General features: G+C 39.0%; 2 protein-coding genes across 3 annotated transcripts in view; both read left to right on the top strand.

Annotated features, from left to right (window-relative positions):
* The window catches only part of LOC143870759 (uncharacterized), a 54,014-nt gene extending 47,303 nt beyond the window's left edge, over nt 1-6,711 (top strand). For both annotated transcript variants that reach the window (XM_077376635.1, XM_077376629.1), the window contains 3 exons: nt 115-5,906; nt 5,997-6,201; nt 6,296-6,711. In XM_077376635.1, coding sequence (XP_077232750.1) covers nt 5,270-5,906; nt 5,997-6,040 — 681 coding nt within the window. In that variant the 5' untranslated portion in view covers nt 115-5,269 and the 3' untranslated portion in view covers nt 6,041-6,201; nt 6,296-6,711. The remainder of the gene's footprint in view (nt 1-114; nt 5,907-5,996; nt 6,202-6,295) is intronic.
* The window catches only part of LOC143871022 (RNA polymerase II transcriptional coactivator KELP-like), a 107,898-nt gene extending 88,378 nt beyond the window's left edge, over nt 1-19,520 (top strand). The window contains exon 4 of the mRNA XM_077376654.1: nt 19,265-19,520. The gene's annotated coding sequence lies outside the window, so the exon portion shown is untranslated. The remainder of the gene's footprint in view (nt 1-19,264) is intronic.
* The last annotated feature ends 1,413 nt before the right edge of the window (nt 19,521-20,933 follow it).

The following is a 20,933-nucleotide window of genomic DNA, read 5'->3' as shown; positions in this document are numbered from 1 at the left end:
TGGTAGTTAACTTATCTGTAATGATGTTAGTTACTTTTGATGGATGTAGTAAACTTTTGGTGGTGGAATTTCATATCTTATATCTTTGGATGTGATATGTTGTCTTCTTGTTAGGTGAGTATGGGGAAGCAGAAATACTATGTTGTCTATAATGGCAGACGGCCTGGGATTTACTATACTTGGCCAGAGTGCCATGAGCAAGTTGACAAATTTAGCGGAGCATGTTACCGCTCATATGGGACGTTGGCGGAGGCTCAATCACAGTTAGACACATATTTGGAGAGAGCCAAATATCGGAACAGCGAAAGGGTTGAGGAAGCGCAAAGGGTAGAGGAAATGCCAAATGAAAGGGCAGAGGCGGTGCCACAGGCGGCGACATCGATGTTACCATGGGTTTCCCTCTTTCTTGTTGGTTCCATTATATTGTTTTTAAAATTTGCTTCTTAAGTTGTTTTTAGTATTTATTTGTGTTAGTGGACTATTTGGTAGGGCTTAGGGGGCATAACTTGCTTTATATGTGGTAAAGAACATATTCTGTGCTTTTCTTTTCCGTTTCCTGGCAACTGAATGCACATTCTTGTTGTTTCTTTTCCTTTTCCTGGCAACTGAATGCGCACTCCTACTGCTTTCTTAGCAGTTTCTTTTCCTTTCCATTTCCTTCTGCCACGTCATTTCCTTTTCCTTTCCGTTTCCTGTGCGCAACTGAACAAACTCTAATGCTCCGTTTGGATGCCAGAATTTTTTTGGTTCTTGGGACTTTTGTGGAATTCCCGCAGGAAACCCGCATTGGGTTGCTAGTTAAATAGTGGGCCCAAAAAATCCCACGAACCAAAATAACCCCGCACGAAACCCAAAGCTGGAAAAAAATATCCAAGGAACCAAAATAATCCCGCACGAAATCCGAGGAACCAAAATAACCAAAAGAACTTTTTTCTTCCCAACAGTTCAAGCAACCAAACAAAGCATGGGGTTTTTATTTTACCGGGATTTTTTTCCCACTGTTATTGGTGAAGCCTGATCTCAGTCTAATCTGGAAAGTACTGTACACTTTACCGGGATTTTTATTTTAGGGTATTTTTATACTGGGGTAGTTTCGTACTTTCATGAATTAAGGTTTTTTCTCTTTATTGTAACGCGTCTTAGAACGCCATATAAAAGGGATGTGTTATCAGGAGACGCCCTAGAGAGGTGTGAGGGTTTTGTAATCTTTTCTTCAGAATAGTGGAATCGTTGGCTTGTCGCTTTGCTGTGGACGTAGCCCATACCAAACTAGTTGGGTGAACCACGTAAATCTGCGTGTTCTGTGTGTGATCTTTCGTTTTATCTTTGCATCGTTATTCTGCTGCATTGTTAATTCTTAACACCCACCGTAGTCCGGTCAACCAAACATGGGATTTTTATTTTACCAGGATACTTCCAGGGAGTTTTTTTTCCCACCAATCTCCCAGGAAGTTTTTTGTTCCACAAAAGTCCCAAGAACCAAAAAAATACCGGCAACCAAACGGGTGAATCACAGGATCAGCTCTTATCACGATACATCAGCAGTTTACAGCAGCACATTAATGATGATTTGGTGGGACACGTTGCAGAATGTGTCCGAAGTAGCTAGTAAGGCTAAAGCCATTGAGGAATTACGACAAAGGGGATCAAATAATAGGTTTGCTTTTGGTAGCACTAGCAGTTTTCAACGGCCTGTTAAAGCAACTAACGCTGTTCCCACTCGTGCACCAGCAGTATGTACACCTTCCGTAGTGACCAATCGACCCATTACACATTCACAAACAGTGGGGCAGCCACAACCAAAGCAGCAGTCACATAAAGCCTTTGTTAAGTGCATCAAATGTCAAAATACGAGACACTATTCGAATGAGTGTCCCAAGACCAGGCAACAAATTTATGCTGATGAAGAAGTTGAAAATGAGTATTAGGAGGAGCCTGAGTTTCCTGAAGAAGATGGGGAGGCAGAAGAAGAGGTTGAGAATTTGGCAGCTGAAGAAAATATGGGTAATTGTTTGGTGACACGACGATTATGTCTTACACCTAAACTAGAAGAAAAATGGCTGCGACATAACATTTTCACTACAAAATGTACCATTAGTGGCAAGGTCAGTTTATTGATTATAGATTCTGGAAGTTGTGAAAATGTAATCTCCAAAGAAGCAGCCCATAAGTTGAATTTGAAGTTGGAACTTCATCCCAAGCCATATAAATTAGTGTGGCTGAATAAAGAGAATGAAGTTTGGGTCACTCATAGATGCTTTGTCACATGCTCTATAGGTGACAAGTATATAGATCAGATATGGGTTGACATAGTTCCCATGGATGCATGCCACGTTCTGCTAGGACGACCATGGTAGTATGATAGAAATATTTTATACCATGGCTGCAAAAACACTTACACCCTTATGAGGAACAATAAGAAATTGGTACTTTTGCTGAAGAGAAGCTTGAAAAAACTGCCACAGAAAAGGTCACTTGCCTATCACGAAGTGAGCTTGAAAAGGCATTGGGCGAGTCAGAAATCATGTTGGCTTTAGTTTCTACCACTTCTGCAGCTGGAAGTGTAGATGAGGGACCGGTTTCACTCCATCCCAGTGTGGTACAGGTTCTTAAGGAATTTGATGATTTGTTCCCACCCGAACTGCTGAGGGAGTTGCCCCCTATGCGAGAAATTCAGCATCAAATTGATCTAATGCCAGAGGCCACATTACCAAACAAAGCTCATTATAGGATGTCCCTAAAGGAGCATGAGGAATTCTGTCGGCAGGTGGAAGAGCTATTACAGATGGGATTTATCAGGGAGAGTGTGAGTCCATGCGTCGTCCTTGCTTTATTAGTGCCAAAGAAAGATGGTGCGTGGCAGATATGTATTGACAGTCGTGCCATCAACCGTATTACAATAAAATACAGATTTACTATCCCTCGATTGGATGCTATGTTAGGATCAGCTGAATGGGGCTACAATTTTCACAAAGGTTGAACTGAAAAGTGGTTATCACCAAATATGTATCCGGCCAGGAGACAAGTGGAAAACTGCATTTAAAACTCGGGAGGGTTTGTTTGAATGGCTGGTTATGCCATTTGGGCTGTCCAACGCCCCTAGTACATTCATGAGGGTCATAAATCAGGTGCTTAGACCCTACATTGGCAGAATGGTAGTTTTGTTGTCATTTATTTTGAAGACATTTTTATATACAACCAGGATGAGGGGGAACATATAGACCATCTGACAGCTGTTCTTGGTACTTTGAGGACTGAAAAATTATTTGCTTACTTCAAAAAATGTACTTGGATGGTGCCACAGTAGTGTTTTTGGGATATCAAGTGTCTGCCGCTGGAATTAGACCGGATGAGGCTAAGGTTGCAGCAGTTGTTGAATGGCCAATACTCCAAAGCAAGGTTATAAATTTCGTTTCGTCCGAAATTTCGGTCAATTTTGGTTATTTCGTTCGAAATTGACAGAAATTTCAGATTTCGTCCGAAATGACCGAAATTGCCTATAACGGCTAGTTTGACTATTTTTTGCAGAAATTACATCAATGCCCCTGTAACGGCTCTTTTGGGTTTTTGACCATTTTAGCCTCCAAATATGACCGTTTATAGCTGTTGGGAAGGATATTATAGTCATTTTTACTTGCACAAATAATAAAAAACTCTATAAATAGCCTTTCCCCTACCTACTTCTCCTCCACCTTCACATAAGTGATTCTCCTTCTCTTTTCTACTTTCACTTACACTTTCTATTCTAATAAATTTCCTACAAGTCTACATTCTTCTTAAACTCAATCCAAGTCCATTTTGGAGCAAAGGGAAGGCCTACCTTCAACTTACAGCTACAAGAACTATTTCCTAATGCTTGCAAATTACAAGTTACACTACAAATTTCAAGTGAAGGCTTACAAGTTACACTACAAAGTTCAAGTGAGGGAAGGCTAATATTATCTTATTCTCTTCAAATCAAGTTCAACCTCAAGGTTCTCTTTATTTCTTTCCATTTCCTTTCTTTTATTTCTTACTTCATTTGTCCCCTTCTACTTCATTTTTTTGTAATTTGTTTCAATTTCCTTTCTTCTAATTCATTTTCCCCCTTCTTCTACTTCATTTCAGAATGAGTGGGTCGGGCTCGGGACCTTCTGCAGGAGCATCCTCTATTGGTTCGGCACCCGCTAGATCGGATGACCCGGCATGGGCTTACGGTACATTGGTTCCGGGTCAAAAAAATAAAGTAACTTGCATATTCTGTGGCAAAGTCATATCGGGTGGAGGTATAACCCGCTTGAAAGAACATTTAGTGGCTGTTCCTGATGAAGTAGCATCATGCAAAAAAGTGACTGAAGATGTAAAATATCGAATGAAGCAACTTTTAGATGCAAAGAGAAAAGAAAGGGCTAGGATGAGCCTATACAGAGCACAGGTTGGGGGTTTTTATGGCACACCGGACGAAGAAGAAGAGCAGGATGAAGAAGACATTGACACACAATTGCCTCAACGAAGGGGTAAGGAAGTTCTTGTAGAACCGAGTGGTACAAAAAGGAAGAAGTAGGGAATCACAAGAGGGATCGGGAATTTCTTTGCACCACGAACAACCCCTGGAGCCCAGCCAAGCATTAAAAGTGCTTTGGCTACCAAAGAAACAGTGGATAGAGCAGACATGGCGGTTGGCATGCTTTGCTACGATGCCAATCTCCCTTTCAACGTTGCCAATTCACCTTTCTGGCAACCTATGTTTGATGTTGTGAATGCCGTGGGTTCGGGTTATAAGGCACCTACTTATCATGCTTTAAGGGGTTCCATTTTGAAGAATATAGTGGATGAGGTAAACAACTACTTAGAGGAGATTAAGATGTCATGGAGATACACTGGCTGTAGCATTATGGCAGATGGATGGACAGACACCAAACAACGTTTCCTAATCAACTTTTTGGTGTACTGCCCTAAAGGAGTCATATTCCTCAAATCCGTTGATGCATCTGGCATAGTGAAGAATGCCGATGAATTATACAATATCTTTGAAAAGATTGTCGGAGAGGTGAATCCGGAATATGTGGTGCAATTTGTAACTGACAGTGAGCCAAGTTACAAAGCTGCTGGGAAAAGACTAGAAGCCGCATTTGGTACATTCTTCTAGACTCTGTGCGCAGCCCATTGCTTAGATCTCATCTTGGAGCATTTGTGCAAACCGACTGTATTTCCTCACATAGCAACCACAATTGAGAGGGCTCGGACGATTACAAAGTTCATCTACAACCATGGAAGCCTCTTGAATTTGATGAGGAAGAAGTTCACAGGTGGGAAGGAGTTGTGTCGCCCTGCTGCAACCAGATTTGCTACAAGTTTTATTAGCATACAAAGTCTGGTGTTGAATCGGAAAGCACTTCAGCAGATGTTTGTGTCTGATGAGTATAGTACTAGTAGGTTTGTCCAACACCCACTGAGTGAAGGGGTAGTCAGTACTGTGTTGGATAAATCTTTTTGGGACCAATGCAAGTACATTCTAAACATCAGCGAGCCTTTAGTGAGAGTGTTGCGTTTGGTAGATCGGCAGGACAAACCGACGATGGGTTACCTATATGAGGCCATGGATAGGGCCAAAGAGAACATCAATGAGACGATGAAGAGAACATCAGATTACATGCCCATCTGGAGGATCATCGACCAAAGATGGGATAGGCAACTCCACAGTCCCCTCCATGCAGCAGGATATTTTCTTAACCCTGCTATCTTTTTCACTCCTACCTTCTCTAGGCACAGTGAAGTAACCAGAGGCTTGTTGGCATGCATCACTCGACTGGTACCTGATGAAGCTACACAAGACCTCATCACCAATCAGATTGAGGATTATCGAGAGGCTAAGGGTATGTTTGGAATGAAGCTTGCAATACGCAACCGAGCAAAGTTGGGACCAGGTATATTTGAGTTGTTTGTTTAATTAAGTATAATTCATTTTAACTTTCAGTTTCTCAACAAATAATGCTTTACTATTTGTTACTTTACAGTTGCATGGTGGAATCAATTCAGAGGTGACGTGGAAGAATTATAGACCTTTGCGATCTGAATCCTCAGTCAGACCTGCAGTGCGACTGGGTGTGAAAGGAATTGGAGCACCTTCGAACATATTCACTCTGCAAAGATAAATAGGTTGGAGCACCAGAGATTGAATGACTTGGTGTTTGTTCATTACAATCTTAAGTTTCGACAAAGGTATACAACGTAATATAATGTTTTCAACTCTCACCTCATCACTTTAAGCTTTTAAGTTTAACCTTTGACATTAAACTTAATGTTTCCTTTTCAGGGACTTGTTGAGGAAATCATCTACCACTAGTGACCCTTTGAGCATAGACCATCTGGATGTAATGATGGATTGGGTTGCAGAAGAAGATGTCATATTCACGCCGGACGATAGTCGGTGGGAAAATCTTGAAGCACCTACTGCTGTGGTTGGGGCCGGGGACGACGACGACGACTTTCTCATGCCTCTTGAAGAAGATGTCCCTACTGGTGATCCAGGTGGTGATGAAGGCTGCGACGACGAAGAAGACATTGAGTATGATCATCCGGGTTACGATGACTGAGAGTTGTTGCTACTAGCTATTGTCTATGTTTCACTTTCATGTATCTTTTTTTTTTTTATGTTTTTCTATGTATCAGACTTTCAGTTGGACTTGTGCAAGACTTTATGTGTTTAAGTAATGAATATGCCTTTTGGGACACATATTTTGGACTATTTATTAGTTTTTCATCCTTTTCTATTGATTTTTTTTTTGGATTTTTCTCATATTTTTTAATATATTTTTTGTGTGACCGAAAAGTTTCAACCGAAATGCACCGAAATGACCGAAATCCCACCGAAATTTTGTTTCGGTGGCCAAAACGAAATGGCGACCGAAACGGAATTTACAACTATGCTCCAAAGTATTCATGATTGCAGATCAGTCCATGGATTGGCAAGCTTCTACAGATGCTTCATTAATCGGTTTAGCATGATTATGGCTCCTATTATCGATCTTTTGAGACATGGAGACTTTGCTTAGAAGCCAGCAGCTCAACGGGCCTTTGAGGAGATTATAGCTTGCCTTACCAACGCCCCAGTGTTAGCTCTCCCAGATTTTTCCTTACTGTTCGAGGTTGATTGTGATGCATCCAAGATAGGAGTAGAGACTGTTCTCGGTCAATCTGGTCGTCCAATCAGCTATTACAGTGAGAAACTACGTGGGGCAGCATTGCGGTATTCCACCTCTAATCTAGAACTTTATACGATTGTTAAAGCACTAATTTATTGGCGACATTATCTGATACAGAGGGAATTTATTATGTTTTCTGATCACCAAGCTCTCAAGCTTTTGCAGAGATAACAAAAACTCAGCGCTAGACGTGCCAAATGGGTTGCCTACGTGCAGAAATATACATTCACCATTAAACATAAATCTGGTATGCAAAATAAAGTCACTGACGCACTTAGCCGAAGTCATTCACTTATTAGTTTTATGAGCATAGAGGTACGTGGGTTTGATACGGTCAAAGAACAGTTACTTGGTGATGAATTCTTTGGACCAATCATAAAACTAGTTGAAGAAGGTAAATCTGACAAGTATCACTTATAAGAAGGCTATGTTTTCAAGGGGAACTGTTTATGCCTTCCAGATTTCTCTTTAAGACTGCTGATTGTTAAAGAATTGCATGATCAAGTGCACTTTGGGATAAGTAAAACAGCATGGCTGGTGAAAGAAAAAATTTATTGGCCCGGCCGGTATCGAAAAAGATGTCCGTCGATTTGTGCAACGATGTCGCAACTCGCAACTGCCAAACTGCCATGGAAAACACAACCAATGCAGGGTTATATACTCGGCGTCCCATTCCGGATGCTCCTTGGACAAAAGTCTCCATGGATTTCATACGTGGGCTAGCAAGGACTGTAGAAGGGTATGACAACATTATGTTGGTAATCGGCCGATTCAGCAAAATGGCTCGCTTTGTGCCATGCAAAATGACTATGGATGCCACTTGAGTTGCTGATTTATATTTTGCAGAGGTTGTACGACATCTTAGGATACCTCGTACTCTCACTTCAGATAGAGACTCAAAGTTTATCGGTCATTTTTGGCACAGCCTTTGGAGACGACTTGGAACAAACCTCAAATTCAGCTCACCGTATCATCCACAAACAGATGGCCAAACAGAGGTTGTCAATAGGACTCTTAGAAACATGCAAAGGAGTAATGTTAAGAGCTTCAGAAGTTGGGATGTTGTCCTCCCAAAAATTGAGTTAGAATTCAATTTGATGTTGAACCGCTCTACTGGCTACTTTCCATTTCAGATTGTTTATGGCAGCAACTCATTAAGGCCTTTATATCTTCTTCCTTTGCCAATGAGGAGAAATGTTTGAAGAAAACAACAGATAGAATTAAAGACCTTAAAAGCGTTCACCTCAAGGTCAAAGAAAACTTGGCGAAAGCTTACCAAAAGGCCAAAGAATGGGTGGATCGGCATAAGAAAGAACTGCATTTTGAAGTGGGGGATCTGGGTTGGGTCCATTTATCTAACGAAAGATACCCATTGAACTCTTATCGTAAGCTTAAGCCAAGAAAAGTGGGCCCTTGTCAAATTTTAGAAAAAATGGCAGAAAATGTTTATGTTGTGGGGCTCCTTGAGGGCTTGAGCATCAATGTCCACCACATCACACCATATCATGGGGAAGATTGGAGCTTGAGGCCAAGCTCCAAACAAGAGGGGGAGGATGATGAGGACCACCCTTCCATGGAGTTAACCGACCAACTGGAGAAGTGAAATAAACAAGAGGGTGAATTGGTTTTAACACTAATTTATACCTTTTTAAATTTAAGTATTAAACCTAATTTGATTTTTCTTCTCTTGATTAGATTTTGGTTAGTTCAAATAAAATCAAAAGAAAATGAAATGCCAAACCAAAACAAGAATGAAATGTGCAAGACAAGGAATGAACACACTGATGTATAGTGGTTTGGGCAAAGCCTTACTCCACTCTTCTTAAGATCGTCCTTAAGGATTTCTACTATGTGAGACCTCCACGATGCCCGGCTCCGAGGCGATTACACTTCCAAGGGGTATTAAATGAGGATGCCCTTGACACCTTTACACCGACTCTCCTTCTTCGCCGAGTTCTAAGCGATACTCCCTAGGGTATTAAAATAGGATGCCCTAGCCACCTTTACAATAAATGGAAGATGAAATGCTTGGCTTTTCTTGAATGCTTGATGCACGATGTAGTCCACTTGAGTGCTCTCCACAATAGACTGCAAGTGAAAGCCCTAAATCCAAACTCAAAATGATTTGCAAGTGCAAGCCAAGTTTGAGGAGAAACACAAAATCTCAAGCCAAAGGAATTTGCAAGTTCTTTGAAATGCTTAAGGGTGTTTTTCAAATGGTTCAAGAGAGAAAAATAATCCTCTTGAATGTGTTTTTATAGCCCTTGAAAAGATATGACCGTTTGGGGGTGTTAATAACAAAAATCAATATTTAATTCAAAAACCAACGGCTCTTTTCTGAGCTGTCGCGACGTTCTCGGAGTTCCGAGAAATTCTTGAAGTTCCGAGACAAATTCTCGGAGTTCCCAGAGAGCGGCAAGAATATGAAAAATACTACTTGACCATTTCTGGGAGTTCCGAGAAGCCTAAAATCAGCATGACTTTTCTGTTTTTGTTGCTATTTGATTTTGGGCTTTTGGAACTCAATTCCTATGTCAATTTGGAATGTTTATGAGGGTCTCGATATGTTGGTACACCACATAACCATTCACTTAACCATTTAAGTTCTTAAGTGGTTTTGGAAACTATTTTGAAAACCTTGCCTTGACTTAGAAATCTAAAGAGAAAAAGATGTACAATGAAAGCTAGGTAACTCTCAAGTTCTCTTTAGCCTTGGTCTTCAATTGGTCTTCCATTTTGTGTATGCTTGCTTGAGACATAATGTGAGCTTCACTTAGCTCCTTTGACTCTTGTGTGGTACATCTTCAAGCATGACCATGTGGTGTGTTGGTTCCTTCAATGATCAACCTATCTTAACACAACACTTCAAGGCAAATTGATTAGTATTCAAAAACATAATCAATTATGTTTAGAATCATCAAAACAAGATAGGAGAGTAGACCCTTGGGCTTACAATCTCCCTCTTTTTGATGATGACAAACAAAATTGATTATGAGGTGTGTGTGGAGTGACATGATAGGCAAGTGAATGTAGGAACTCCCCCTCAATATATGCACAATGATAAACGATAACAATTAGAAGCATATAGTGCATATAGGCAAGTGAATAGATAATCAATTTCAAACTTCTCCCTCTTTTGTCATCGACAGAAAGGACGAACTAAAATGTATAGCAAATAGGAGTGAATGAAGATTGAATTAGGTACTCCCCCTAAATCAATGCTTATGGTATAAAATATGTAGCCAAGTAATGCACATATACCTGTTCATGATCAAGATGTTGACATATTGTCAAATTGTTAGGTATTTTAATTAAGGTGAAGGTACCTCTCCATCTTAGAGAACTAAGAAGGCTAAGAGTACCAATTGAGTGATTTTTAAAATTAATGTTTGACATCTCATTCATGCAGATACTACCAAACATGGATGATATATATATACTTTATAGATAAGCTAGTGAAAGGCACAAAGTATTTATCTGGCAATTTCTTTGACTTGATTCGCACTCCAAATGTTCAAGGCACTTCAGATATAACATATTCTATCATCACTAAGGGGTTTTGTAAAGATATCAGCCAATTGTTCCTCAATGTTGATATATTTTAAGCAAATATCCCCTTTTTTGTGAGTGATCTCTAATGAAGTGGTGCCTAACCTCAATATGTTTGGTTCTAGAGTGTTGTATGGGGTTCTTTGTCAAGTTTATAGCACTAGTATTGTCACATTGGATGAGAATATTTTCAATTTTAATTCCATAGTCCATCAATGTGCTTTTCATCCATAGGACTTGTGTACAGCAAGCTCCAGCTGCCACATATTCTGCTTCTGTTGTGGACAGAGCTACTGAATTTTGTTTCTTGCTAAACCATGAAACAAGTGATTTGCCCAAGAATTGACAAGTCCCACTAGTGCTTTTTCTATCCACTCTACATCCAGCAAAGTCTGCATCTGAATATCTAATGAGAGTGAAGGTAGTAGATCTTTCATACCATAGTCCCAGACTTTGGATTCCTCTTAAGTACTTGAAGATCTTCTTGACTGCCGATAGGTGAGACTCCTTTGGATCCGATTGAAATCGAGCACAGAGACAGACAGTAAACATAATGTCTGGTCTGCTGGCTGTCAAATAGAGTAGGCTACATATCATACCCCTATACATCTTTTGGTCCACAGATTTGCCAAATTCATCATTTTCTAACTTCGCAGTTGTACTCATGGGGATTCTTGATGTCTTACTGCTATCCATACCATACTTCTTTAATAACTCCTTTGTATATTTTTCTTGATTTATAAATATCCCATTTTTGTATTGTTTGATTTGGAGTCCTAAGAAGTAGGTTAACTCACCCATCATGCTCATTTCAAATTCATTTTTCATTAGAGTTGCAAATTCATCAAACATTTTTTGATTAGTTGAGCCACAGATGGTGTCACCCACATAAATCTGGACAAGGAGGATATCTTGATTTTCTTTTTTGATAAATAATGTTTTATCCACCTTTCCCATCTCAAAACCTTTTTCCACTAGGAATGTGCAAAGCCTCTCATACCAAGCTCTAGGAGCTTGCTTCAATCCATATAAAGCCTTATCAAGCTTGAAAACATGATTTGGATGTTTGTAGTCTTCAAAACCTGGAGGTTGCTCAACATACACTTCCTCTTGGATATAGCCATTTAGGAAGGCACTTTTGACATTCATTTGATATAGTTTAAATCCTTTATGAGATGCATATGCCAAGAGTATCCTAATAGCTTTCATACGTGCAACCGGAGCAAATGTCTCATCATAGTCTATTCCTTCCTCCTGATTGTACCCTTAGGTTACAAGCCTAGCTTTATTTCTAGTGATAATTTCATTTTCATCCATTTTGTTTCTATACACCCATCTTGTGCCAATGACTGGATGATCACTAGGTCTAGGCACTAGCCTCCACACCTTGTTCCTTTCGAATTGACTTAACTCTTTTTGCTTAGCCATCAACCAGTATTCATCATTTTCTGCTTCCTTGGTGGACTTAGGTTCCAATTCGGATAGGAACGCCAAGTTCTTACTCACACTTCGACAGTATGATCTAGTTCTTACCGGCGATGTGGTATCACCTAAGATTTGGGATTCAGGATGATCTACCAATATTCTCCTATCCCTAGGTAATGAGTCATCATCTACACTCTCAACTTCCTCCCTAGGTAATGTATTACTTGTAGATGCATGGGGAGGAGCATTTGTCTTAGGTAAGAGATGTTCAATAGGTTCATCCTCATCATGTGACATTTCTTGAGGTGTTGGCTCTCTCTCATCAAATGTAACATGCATGAATTCTTCTACAACTAGGGTTCTTCTATTAAATACTCTATATGCCTTGCTATGTGTAGAATACCCTAAGAATATGCCATCATCTGACTTCTTATCAAATTTGTGTAAGTTATCTTTAATGTTCAAGATGTAGCATTTACAACCAAACACTCTAAAGTAGCTTATATTTGGTTTCAAGTTTTTCTAAAGCTCATAAGGTGTTTTCTTAGAAATTGGCCTCATATATACCCTATTTATGATATAGCAAGCGGTGCTAACCGCCTCCCCCCAAAAGTATCTAGGGAGATCATTTTCATGTAACATGGTTCTAGCCATTTCTTGGAGGGTTCGGTTCTTTCTTTCTACAACCCCATTTTGTTGAGGTGTCCAAGGTGCCGAAAAGTTGTGTTTGATGCCATGTTCATTACAGTAAGTGTCAAAGTGTACATTTTCAAATTTCGTTCCATGGTCACTCCTAATGTAAGATATGGCAATACCTTTCTCATTTTGGACTTGATGACACAACTTAAGAAAATTTTCATAGGTTTCATCTTTATGTGCTAAAAATATGACCCATGTAAATCGTGAGAAGTCATCTACAACGACAAACACGTACCTCTTTCCACCTAGGCTACTTGTCTTCATTGGTCCAAAAAGATCCATATGAAGTAGTTGCAAGGGGTAAGTGGTTGAGATCACATTTTTAGGGGCAAATGAGCTCTTTAATTGTTTGCCTAATTGTCAAGTTCTACAAATGTGATCTTTGGTGTACTTGAATGTAGGCAATCCTCTAACAATGTCTTTTGAGGAGAGGGTTGAAATGAGATCCATTCCGGCATGACCCAATCTCCAATGCCATAACCAAGAATCTTCACTAATGGCATTAAGACAAATTACATTTTGGAGTCTAAGATCATCTAGCCCAATAGTGTAAATGTTATTGTCTCTAGAACCTATGAATTGTACTTTTCCATCTATCTTATTTTTAACAATGCATTTGTCGGGGTTGAAGACTACTTCAAAACCATTGTCACACAATTGACTAATGCTAATAAGATTATGAGATAAGTCATCAACATAAAGTACATCATGTATGGGAGAGGTAGAGTTATCTATGGTGCCTTCTCCTTTGACTTTTCCTTTCTTATCATCTCCAAAGGTAACATCTCCATCATCCTTGAGTGATAGGGATGCAAATTGAGTGAGATCTCCGGTCATGTGTCTAGAGCATCCACTATCAAGGTACCATGTGTTCTTCTTGTTATGGCTTTTAAGGCATACCTACATATGAATAGGCAAGTGAGATCCCTTAGGTACCCAAATTTTCCTAATCTTGCTAAGTTCATTTATTTTCACTTTAGAGTTCAATTTGATTTTATCTTGTTTAGCATACATGCAAGCAACCTTATAATGTCCTTCTAGACCACAATAAAAGTAAGTTTTAGTACCACTAGAAGAAGCCTTTACAAATTTATTTTTATAGTTTGACATTGTAGTATTCCATTTATGTCCAAGTCCACTTTTATCATGTGACAATCTTTGAATATTAACAAGCCTATCCAATTTTAGTGAACCATGTTCAAATTTTTCAAAGAGTTTCTTTAACTCATCATATTCATGAGATAGTTTACTATTTTCTTGCTTTAGCTTGTTGTTTTCAATAGATAGTTCTTGTCGATTTTCTTTTAAAATCTTGATGGTAGCATTTAGATTATGAATTTCAATTTTATATTTTTCATTTTCATCATCTAAAAATTCATGATCTTTCTTTAACCAACCAAATTCCTTTGTTATGCTAGAAAGAGAATTTTCAAGAGATGTATTTTTATCAAGTTCTATTTCAAGTTCATCATGTGCACTTTGCAAGGAATCAAGAACTTCTTTTAAAATAATGACATCATTTAAAGTACTTACCTCTTGATTGTCATTTATTGAGGCCATGAAGCAAACATTTTTTGCTATCAAGCAATCTTCTCCATCATTTGGTTCACCTTCACTTTCATTGTCCTCATCCCATGTGGCGGTCATTCCTTTCTTGCCTTCTCTTCTCTTGAAACGATTGTTTGAAGTAGGCTCATTGTTGAGTGGACAATCTGGACGAATGTGTCCAAGTTTCTTGCATCCATAGCATTGGGGTTGAGATGATCCGTCACCGAGCTCTTTCTTTCTTCTTGAATGGAGAATTGGTTCTTCTATTTCTCATGCCTCCCATATTGCTTTGCAAGAACTTGATCCTTCTTGTTAGGAGGGCTACCTCATCTTCCATGTTTTCCCTTGCCTCTTCATCATCACCTAAATTGCAAGCAAAAGCAACACCTTTTCCTTTTTCAATTTTATTTTCAATTTCGGGTGCTTTTGTTTTGAAAATCATCTCATGGGTTATCAAGGACCCTATTAGTTCATCTAGGTTTAGTGTGTTCATGTCCTTGGCTTCGGTGATTGCGGAGGTTTTGGATTTCCATGATAAAGGTAGGGATCTAAGGATTTTGGTCACTAAATCTCTATTTGAAAATTGTTTTCCAAGTCCCCTTAGTCCATTTACTAGGTTAGTGAATTTAGTGTACATGTCGGCAATAGTTTCATCGGGTGTCATTTGAAAGAGTTCATATTGCCTAAATAGATGATTCATTTTAGATTCCTTAACTTGGTTAGTTCCCTCATGTGTAACTTCTAAAGTGTCCCAAATTTCCTTAGCCGAATTTAAGTTTGAAACTCTATTGAATTCTCCGGGTGACAACGCACAAATTAAAGAATTCATGGCTTTGGCATTGTAGTTTGAGGCTTGTTGTTCGGCTTCGGTCCAATAATTTAGATTTCTAGTGGGCAAGGTGTATCCATTATGAATGGCTCTCCACATTTGGTAATCTTGAGTTAAAAAGATTTTCATTTTGGTTTTCCAAAATCCATAATTTGTTCCATCAAAATAAGGTGGCCTAGTGTTTGAGTATCTTTCTTGGTGTTGATGGTAGTTTGCCATTTTTAGAATCTTTTCTCTAGATCGGTTAGGGTTTTAAATAAAGTAAAGACGAGGCTCTGATACCAATTGAAATAAACAAGAGTGGGGGTGAATTGGTTTTAACACTAATTTATACCTTTTTAAATTTAAGTATTAAACCTAATTTGATTTTTCTTCTCTTGATTAGATTTTGGTTAGTTCAAATAAAATCAAAACAAAATGAAATGCCAAACCAAAACAAGAATGAAATGTGCAAAACAAGGAAGGAACACACCGATGTATAGTGGTTCGGGCAAAGCCCTACTCCACTCTTCTTAAGATCGTCCTTAAGGATTTCCACTATGTGAGACCTCCACGATGCCCGGCTCCGAGGCGATTACACTTCCAAGGGGTATTAAATGAAGATGCCCTTGACACCTTTACACCGACTCTCCTTCTTCGCTGAGTTCTAAGCGATACTCCCTAGGGTATTAAAATAGGATGCCCTAGCCACCTTTACAATAAATGGAAGATGAAATGCTTGGCTTCTCTTGAAAGCTTGATGCACGATGTAGTCCCCTTGAGTTCTCTCCACAATAGACTGCAAGTGAAAGCCCTAAATCCAAACTCAAAATGATTTGCAAGTGCAAGCAAGTTTGAGGAGAAACACAAAATCTCAAGCCAAAGGAATTTGCAAGTTCTTTAAAATGCTTAAGGGTGTTTTTCAAATGGTTCAAGAGAGAAAAATAATCCTCTTGAATGTGGTTTTATAGCCCTTGAAAAGATATGACCGTTTGGGGGTGTTAATAACAAAAATCAATTTTTAATTCAAAAACCAACGGCTCTTTTCTGAGCTGTCGCGACGTTCTCGGAGTTCCGAGAACCATTCTCGGAGCTCCAAGAAATTCTCGGAGTTCCGAGACAAACTCTCAGAGTTTCGAGAGAATGGCCAGAATATGAAAAATACTACTGGACCATTTCTTGAAGTTCCGAGAAGCCTAAAATCAGCATTACTTTTCTGTTTTTGTTGCTATTTGATTTTGGGCTTTTGGAACTCAATTCCTATGTCAATTTGGAATGTTTATGAGGGTCCCAACATGTTGGTCCACCACATAACCATTCACTTAACCATTTAAGTTCTTAAGTGGTTTTGGAAACTATTTTGAAAACCTTGCCTTGACTTAGAAATCTAAAGAGAAAAAGATGTACAATGAAATCTAGGTAACTCTCAAGTTCTCTTTAGCCTTGGTCTTCAATTGGTCTTCCATTTTGTGTATGCTTGCTTGAGAGATAATGTGAGCTTCACTTAGCTCCTTTGACTTTTGTGTGGTACATCTTCAAGCATGACCATGTGGTGTGTTGGTTCCCTCAATGATCAACCTATCTTAACATAACACTTCAAGGCAAATTGATTATTATTCAAGAACATAATCAATTATGTTTAGAATCATCAAAACAAGATAGGAGAGTAGACCCTTGGACTTACAAGAAGGTTCCTCATGAACTTGAGCACTCTAAGGCTTTAAGGTCGCCAAATCGGATTAAAGAAAGGGCAGCTAAGGAGATGACAACCAAGTGAAGTGATGGCATCAGTAGTAATTTTTCAATTCCATTGGGTCTAAGAGATGGTAGTATAAGGAGGGGCACTTTTGTAATTTTGAATGTAATAAGACCAGTCTTGTACTCCATCAACTTGGGACGAGTCACTTCTCACTGGAGCATCCAAAGGCCTACGTTGGATTTGCCCAAACCATCTTAAGTGGTGGTCTCTCATCTTCTCCATGTAGACGAACCGAACTCTAGTGTCAGGATTAGATTTAGTCAATTTGAGCCGGGTAAATCCTTTCACCTTCTTCATGAAAATTTTCTAAAGGATTCATTAGCCGACCGCAACTAGTTTGGGACAAAGGCTTAGTTGAGTTGAGTTGAGTTGAAGACCAGTCTTGTAAGGGCTGGACATCCTATCAATTGGTCTGTTGTTGTTTTTTTTTTTTTTGAGCATCTTTGAATTGAATTAGAGAGTAACTTGTACTTCAGCTTGGAGAAAAGGCATTGGCACTTGCAAGAAGCACTTTGAGTGATGTTGGAGAAAGAAATCTTGAGTGTCTATGGCCTTCCATCTCTTCTTCCTCTCAGCATGAGATTTCAGCTAAGTAGCTTCTTTGCTGTACTCTTTCAAGGATTTCAATAACAATTCCATTTTTACACTCATTCTTGATTGATTTGAGGATCCTTATTGGCAATTTTCTTCCGTTTTTAGTCCATTTACAAACTGATCTGATTTTCCAGCTGAATTCCTGTTTTGTTGTTGTTTGTAATCGGATTTGATAGTTTTTGGAAAGATCTCTGTAGATCTGAACCAGATCTACATCATAGTGCGAGGCCCAAAATCAGAACATTCACTTTCCCATGAATGGCTGAGATTAAAAAATCTTTTTTTCAGTTAAGAGTAATCTCAGCCATTCGTGGGAAAGTGAATGGACTGATTTCAGGTGACACACTTCTTCGCGATGGAGGTGAAACAACATCATTGATCAAACCTTGCCGTAAGCTACTTTCTAGACAATGAAATTGGTCACCTTCACTAGTCCTTACTGCTGGCTGTTTTTTTTTTTTTTTGCTGAATGGTCTTTCTTTATTTTGCTTGATTATTGAAGTTTCTACAATGAGAAATGATATGTATGGCTTATACATTGAATGATCTTTGTTTATTTTGCCCAATTATTGAAGTTTCTGAGTGGTCTTTATTAATTGTTAATCTCTGCTTTCTTTAAGGTATGTATTCGGAATTTGAGATATCAGATTGGTCGGAGTTTGGGTTGTCTCAGCTTGTGAAGGAGTTTATCTAGACGTAGGGGTCAATTCTGTACATTTCTTTTTGTACTTTGTAAATCAGTTCTTTGAGGAATGAGGCTGTTGAAGTTGGAACTCTAGTGTGGAGCTTATATCATTTTGTTTTGATTTGATTCAAGCTGGCTGATATATTCTGTTATTGCTAGAATACTGTCTATTTGTAGTCTACATGAAATCACAATAGATTTTTGTTGTTTAGGCCATTTTTGGCTGCCATGAAATTTTTTGCCACGGAAGATTAGTTTATCAAGTGAGGGGATAGGGGTAAGGAGCGTGGCAGATGCAGAGAATTGAGAGGGCATGAGTGAATGGAGTTTTTGCTTCCTTATTTTTCACCCACTTCTTACTATCTCCTCACTCAAACCCTCTCAGTTCACTCCCGCTCCTGCTCTCGCTCCTCCTACCCCTCTCTCAACACTTGGTAAACTAATATTACATGGGAAAAAATTTCATGGTTGCCAAACATGTCCTTGAAAATCGCCATAGGTGTTTCTTGTAAACATGGGAGGGGATAAGTGTTTGTTTCTTCCAGTCAAACAAATTTCACGGTTTCCAAACATGCCCTTGAAAATCGCCATAGGTGTTTCTTGTAAACATGGGAGGGGAGAAATGTTTGTTTCTTCCTTTGTTTGAATGTTCCATTTTCATATATGACGATTGGTTTCTGTTTTATATCACGCTTCACATAGTTTAATTTTTATTTTGTGAATTTTTCCTTTCGGATCTATATTAGTTTGTACTTTAGAGCTTCCTCTCATCTCATTCATTGGGTCATTGCCATTTTTTTTTTTTTTGAAAATTGATATTGATTATTCCAAAAAGTGCCAAATTGGGTCATTGTCTTTTCATGTCAAAACATCAAAACTCTGAACGTCTTGCAGGGCTTCGGGAGGTTTATATCTTGATACAATAGTCAGCGTGCACCTGCATCTAATTTAAACATTTTTTTTTTCACTTTCATTTAATTGTTTCAAACTGCTTTTGCTGGTGATTGGTGCAGATCGTTCTTCCACGAGTCTTCCCTTGTCTGCAATTTGAGAGAACTGGGTTTAGTCTTTTATGTTTACTATAGCTGCATTTTGATTACTGAGAAGAATAGCAGATGAACAGGCATTTTGAGGGCTTAGAATTCCAATTTTTTGGCATTTTGGAAAAGGTTTTCTGCCTTGCTTTCCTTTTTTTTTTGCTTTCCTTGGAAACTACTGTTTTATTAGTTACTTTAGCGGTTGATTTATAAGCAAATTAATGTTATCTTATTGGCTTTTTTGATGCAATATCGTCCCTAGGTGCCTCAAATTTGTATTTTTTGTTAAAAATTTCCTTTCATAGTTATATCTGGAGTTGTATCGTTTAAGGAAGCCTTCTCTGCATGAGCCACAGATTCAACTTTGTAGCACTGTAGCAGTAGACCTGATATATGCTGCAAGGAGCAAATTTTACGTAGATCTCTATAACGTTGAGAAATTATATGGCAGCCATACATGCACATAAAAAAGTACACTGGGATCCATCTCTGTTTTTGGTAGGTAAGCTGGGATGGAACCTTCAACCTCAAGGTTGAAGAACAAAGCCTTGACCATTGAGCTAGTGGCTCAATCTCTTTGGGACCCATCTCTTCAGATGATCTAAACCATTGATATGTCAACAGCAGTACACTCACGGAAAAAGTACAATGGGCCCATATTTTTTTATTTGACGGTGTTGACATCCATCTCCTTGAAATCAAATCCAAACCAAAGCTCATCCAAATAAGATATTTGAAGACATTAGATTTGGAATTGAAACAAAAAACATGGAATGGATATAAGTAAACCTAAAATAATCCTTGCTTTATAATAATATTTAAACAATGGGATCTGGTCATTGAAAGAATTGAACGAAAGCTGGCGACTTGGAAGAGAAGATACATCTCTTTGGGTGGGAGAATCACATTGATAAAAGCAGCCCTAGTGAACATGCTTGTATACTTCATGTCTTTATTTAAAATATTAATGAAAGTGGCTCTGGAAATTGAAAAGCTTCAGAGGGATTTTTATGGGAAGGGGATGGCACCACCAAGATAAAACATCTAATGAATTGGGAGAAGGTATCTAAATTGAAGAAGAATTGAGGCCTTAGATTAGGCAAAATTAAAGCGTGAGATACATCTTTACTAGGCAAATGGTTGTGGTAGTATGGAAATGAAAATTTTGTGCTTTGGCACAAAGTCATTGGAAGAAAATACGGAACGGAGTGGAGTCAATGGAATGCTAGAACCTCGGGCCCTGGCAAGGGATTTGGGGCCTGGAGGTTTATCTGTTCTGTGAATGCAGAGTTTGAAGATCTCATTCGCTATAAGGCTAGGAAAGGACTTTGATGGGACATAAATACGGCGCTGCTCTCAAATCTCACCACGTGTCGTCCATGCACCAACGAAGCCTAAAACATCATGAGGAATGGCGCTGGGAAATGGCAAGACCGTATGATTACGACACGTGTCACTTTCTCACCGTCCAAGCCTCTTCATCACAAATTGTGGAAGGGATTATCCAGCAAAGCCACGCGCGCCGTCGAAACAGGAGAACGGCCCAATCCTGCAAAGGAAGGTTTTCTCTCCATAATGATGAAAAGGTCCGCACGCCACCCCTTAAAAGGGAGGAGAAGGGAAGAAGAGAGGGGGATTTCGTTTG

This window comes from Tasmannia lanceolata, unplaced genomic scaffold (genome assembly GCF_043159265.1).
Source record: "Tasmannia lanceolata isolate RefF3 unplaced genomic scaffold, GAP_Taslan_0.1 ptg000002l, whole genome shotgun sequence".
NCBI lineage: Eukaryota > Viridiplantae > Streptophyta > Magnoliopsida > Canellales > Winteraceae > Tasmannia > Tasmannia lanceolata.
This window is presented reverse-complemented; position numbering and strand designations above follow the sequence as displayed.